The sequence below is a fragment of the Leptonychotes weddellii genome, chromosome 1 (genome assembly GCF_054177405.1).
Source record: "Leptonychotes weddellii isolate Sample4059 chromosome 1, ASM5417740v2, whole genome shotgun sequence".
In the NCBI taxonomy this organism is placed as follows: Eukaryota; Metazoa; Chordata; class Mammalia; order Carnivora; family Phocidae; genus Leptonychotes; species Leptonychotes weddellii.
Window position 1 is genome coordinate 2,406,364 of NC_138369.1, and position 4,576 is coordinate 2,410,939.

Here is a 4,576-nt window from a genome sequence, read left to right on the forward strand (position 1 = left end):
CCCGTCCCCTCCCCCCGACGCCGCCTGGCATCCGGGCGCGCACCTGGCTGGCCGCCCAGCGCGGAGGCCGCAGCACCTGGCTGCATTGTTGTCACCGCCGCCCCCTCCCGCCCTCCTTCCCTACCCACACAGGACCCAGCACTCGCCCCGAACTGTGCGGGGCTCCTATTCCTTTAAGTAGCCAGACGCCGCGAGGGGTGGGCGTGGTGGCCGGGGGAGAAGTGGAGGGGGGCGGTGTCGGGCCGCCCTGATTGGCCCGAGGCCCGGGCGGCGGTCGTACGCGCCTGCGCATTGCGCAGCAGCGCGCGCCGGGGAGGGGGTGGGAGGGCGTGCGGGTGCTAATTGGCCGCCGCGGCGGCCCCGCCCGCGAGTGGCGGGCGGTCACGTGACGCGACGGCTGGGGGCTCCCGGCGCGGGGGACGCTGGTGGCCAAGATGGCGGCGGAGCTGGTGGAGGCCAAAGTGAGTGAGCGGCGGCGGCGCCGGCCCGGGCGGGCGGGAGAGTGGGCGGGGGCCGGGCGGCGGGCGGAGGTCTGCGCCTTCCGCTTGGGGCCCCACGGCGCGGCCAGCTCGCGGTTCGCCGCCCGGCCCCCTCGCCCGCCCCTGGCCCTGGCGCGCCGGGTGCGGGCGGGGGGCGGGGAGGCCGGGGGCGGGGCCCCCCAACCTTTCCCCAGCCTTCGCGCTGGGGGTTGGTTCTCGGGCTTGAGGCGGGGTTGCCCCCCCACAGCCCGAGTGGTTAGGGTCCAGTCTCCCTAAGCACGGGGACAGGGCCGCACCTCCCAGCTAGAGGCACAGTTCCCCGGACAGCAAGACGGGCTGGACTGCTCGTCCCCTCCTCGCCCTGAGCCGGGGTCCTGCTCTTTGGCCTGGGGGAGTGTCTTCGCCTCCCATGGCACCGAAGGCTGGCATCTGGGTCTCAGCCTCCCCACCCAGCAGGCCAGCTGGGGTTGGCGACTCCCTGCTCTGAAGGGTCCCCTGACCCTTCTGCCACCGATTCCACCATCCGGGGTGATGAGCCAGGGTCCTGAAGCACCCCCAAACACAGTGTTTTCTTGGGGTTCGTACCCCGGGCTGGAGTTTGGACCCCTAGTTCAGCTCCCGCGTTGGTCCCAGAGCCCCGCCCCCCTCCTGACACCATCTCTCTCGCCTTCGGAGTGGGCACCGTGTCACTCGAGTTTGCTCTCCCGCCTGGGATGGAGTCCTGACCACTGTTCTCTGTTCAAACCCTTCCTAACTCTCTCCTCAGTCTTGGGTCCTGGGCTTTGCCTTCCTCCCACTTTTTACCCTCGGGACAGCATCTGTGAGGTTTTGGACTCTGCTCCTGGGGTCTCTAAACTTCACACTAGCAAGATCAGACCCCATACTAAGTTTCCCCTATACTCCTTAGTGAATCTGCTAAGATCATACTCCCTCCATACAGCTCCCAAAACCCCACTTTAGATCTCTTTATGCACCCCAGCTCTGGCTTCTGGGCCTCCGTCTCCTTTTTTGCTGGTTTCTTGTGTTGATCCATGGAGAGTCCCCCACCTCTTTTCTTCAGTGCCCTCAGTGCTTCTCCCTCATACTCCATTTTGGGGTTCAGGTTCCACATCCCATAGGTGCCATCCCTATTAAGGGATGTACCCTCTTCCAGGTACCTCCCCAACGGTGAGGCTCCAGAGCCCTTGCCCTGAACTACACTAGGGTTGTTCCTTTCCTTCCTGAGAAGTTTACTCAAGGTCTTTGGTGGCAGGGAGGTAGGGGACTGGACCTTTGCTGGTCAGAGGCTCCTCCCCCTCCTTCCCCGCTGGTCTCCCCTCCCCAGGGTCCTGACCTGTAAATGTTTTCTTTCTCCTGTTCCTCTCTCTCCTTCCATCTCCCTTCCCTTCCCGCGGAGATCTGAAATGGAGCTCCCTTCCCCCTGGAGCGTCCCCCTCAATGCCTGTACTACACACACTGCCCTTCTCTAGGGTTTTGAGAAATTGGGACTTCCCCTGGAGATGCAGAAGTCTGAACTCTGCATGCCCGAGGTGGCAGCCGGTGGGCTTGAAGTCCCCTGGAGCCCTGAAATTCAGTGGTCCCATGGGGCTGTGACTCTGTGACTCTGGGCCTGGGCACCCGCCCCCACCCCCACGCCCACCCCCCACCAGAGGGTAGGGACTAAATTCTTTTATACCGTCCAGGGCCTTGAAATACGATCTGATGAACTCTCCTTGACCCTCTGGTGGCTGGGGCCCCCCACCCCAATTAAATCAACTTGAGCCTTTTTTCAAGTTCTCTAGAATGTGAGCCTCCGTTCAGTGGCCCAGCTTTGCTCTGAGCCTCGGGAGCCTTTCTTCTTTAGTCTCTGGCTGTCGCCGTGGAGTGTCGCACGTGTCATTGAAGTGTTCTCTTCTTTTAGGTGCTTACCTAACCTTTTGTATTAGGAGCTGGGGATTTTGTCTTTTGGGGTACAAAACTGGCTGCTCCGTGGGGAGAACAAGGGGGGGTTGTTGGTAAACTTGGAAATCAGACTCTTCACCTGAGGCCCCTGAGAGGGCTTGGGGGAAGAGGTAGTCTGGGAACCCCTTGGGATGGTAGCATTTTGCGTAGATCTTCCTTTTCCTGGAGAGAAGGACCTTAACTTTCCTCCGTTCAGAGGAACCTATACCTGAGACCGGTTAAGTTAAGCCCAGCAGCTCTATCCAGGCTGATGTTTTTCCACGCAGCTCTGAACAAGCCCAGAGTTGAGACTATGGAAGCCGTCGGGGCCTGGTGCTGTTTATAAACACAGATCTGAGGGGCAGGCGGGGTAGGATGAAGCCATGGCAGGAAGTGATTTGCAAAGCGCTTGGGGCTTCTTCCTGAATGTTTGTGCCCCTCTCACGCTGTCCCTCCTCCCAGTGTCAAGGGCAGGCTCCTTGGTGGTGGCAGCTGCTGAGAGATCTGAGTCGTGAACATATGGCAGCTTGAGGGATGTGCCCCAGGATGCTCGTGCGGCAGATCCGGATGTCCAACCTGGTGAAAGGGCTAGGCCTCGGCGGGGGCAGGGCGCTCCCAGGGGCGGGGTGATGTTAGAAGATGTGTTATGGTCAGACTCGGCGTCCCGAGCCCACCTGCCTTTAGCTCCATGGAGGCCAGTCAGCTTCCACATGACATCGCTTCTCCCCTCCAAGACCTTGGGCCTCTTCCAGAAGAAACATCTTGTTTGCAAGCCCATTTTCTCTGCTCAAGGTAGGAAGTCAGGCCAAGGAAGGTGAAGTCTTTGTTTTCATAAGCGTTCCAGGCTTTCTGAAGGCCAGCACACCGCTGCGGTCCCGAGGCCAGCGGTGTGCTGGGATGTGAGGGTCCCCAGGCCCCCAGACAGCTGGGGGGGAGTGGGAGGAAGTGCCCTTGGGACTCCGATGGACCCTGCCACTGCCGCGCTGGAAGAGCCCTCGTGCTTGGCATGCGGCGGACACTCCACGTCTGTAGTGCGGGAGCAGGAAAAGGCTCTCTCGAGGTTTTGCAGGCAGGACGGGGCAGCTCCACACGTCTGTCTCTGTCGTTTTGTGCCTCGACAGCCCCTCCCCGCCATCAGCTGGAGCCTGGTGTAAGGCTGGGAGTGATCTTAGAGGGTTCCCATCCCACGTGGCTAGATGAGGTGCCCAAAGTACAGAGAGGCCTGATGGAGGACCCAGGGTCGTCCGGGAATCTGGGGCTCCTAAGTCCCAGTGCTCCCATCAGTCTCCACGCCTCACCCTTCGACAGCCAGGAAACGGGAAACACCAGAGCCTTCTGGCATTGGGACCGCTATGTAAACACCCTGGCAGGATTCCCACTCACCTCCGACTGTCAGACTCTCAAGTTGAATTTAAGGGCTTTATTGGTTTCCTTGGGTGGTGTCCTGCCCTGTGCCCGCCAGCTTTCAGTATACACCCTCATCACTTGTACCTGTTTTTCCCATTCCCCTGGAAGTTTCTTTTACCCACCACGTTTCATTCAACACAGGCCAGCTTTGGGGCTCAGTGTGAGTGGCCCAGAAACCCTGCCGGCGCATCCATCCTTCAAGGACACTTTGCTCGTGTAGCCTATGGGAAGCGTCCCTCCCCTTGGGGTCCAGGGTCTCACAGAGGGCAGGCCATGGTCAGGCCGCCCCAAGGAAAACATTGGCATCAGCTGAGCTCTCGTGTTTGGCTTGATTGAGTTGGAGGGACCCTGCCAGACCTCTTTCATCACTTCGCCACAGCTCACTTCACCACAGCTCACTTCACAGTCTCTGGGGCTGCCAGATTCCCAAAGCCTTCCCCTCAGACCCACGGTTCTCGATCCTGTTCCCAGGGGACATTTGGCAGTGTCTGGGGGACCTTTGTGATTGTCACCGCTGGGTTTTGGGGGGGGCTCCTGACATTGAGTGGGTGGAGGCCAGGGATGCTGCTGAGTACCCCATAGTGCTCAGGACAGCCCCACCCCAGAGAACAATCCAGCCCCAGCGTCCACAGTGTCGAGTTGGAGAGGGCCTGCTGGAATGATCAGCAGACGTTTGATGCTCGCCTGTGCTCAGCTCCATGTGGACGCTTGTAGTGCGGTAGAGAGAAATTACCCCTGGCTTTAGAGTCAGGCCTAGGTTTGAATCTTGG

The 4,576-nt window shown here is 60.5% G+C and overlaps 1 protein-coding gene across 2 annotated transcripts in view; it reads left to right on the forward strand.

Moving 5' to 3' along the window:
- Positions 1-373: 373 nt before the first annotated feature.
- Positions 374-4,576, forward strand: part of PIAS4 (protein inhibitor of activated STAT 4) — a 20,516-nt gene continuing 16,313 nt past the window's right edge. For both annotated transcript variants that reach the window (XM_081799155.1, XM_081799097.1), the window contains exon 1: positions 374-461. In XM_081799155.1, coding sequence (XP_081655281.1) covers positions 435-461 — 27 coding nt within the window. In that variant the 5' untranslated portion in view covers positions 374-434. The remainder of the gene's footprint in view (positions 462-4,576) is intronic.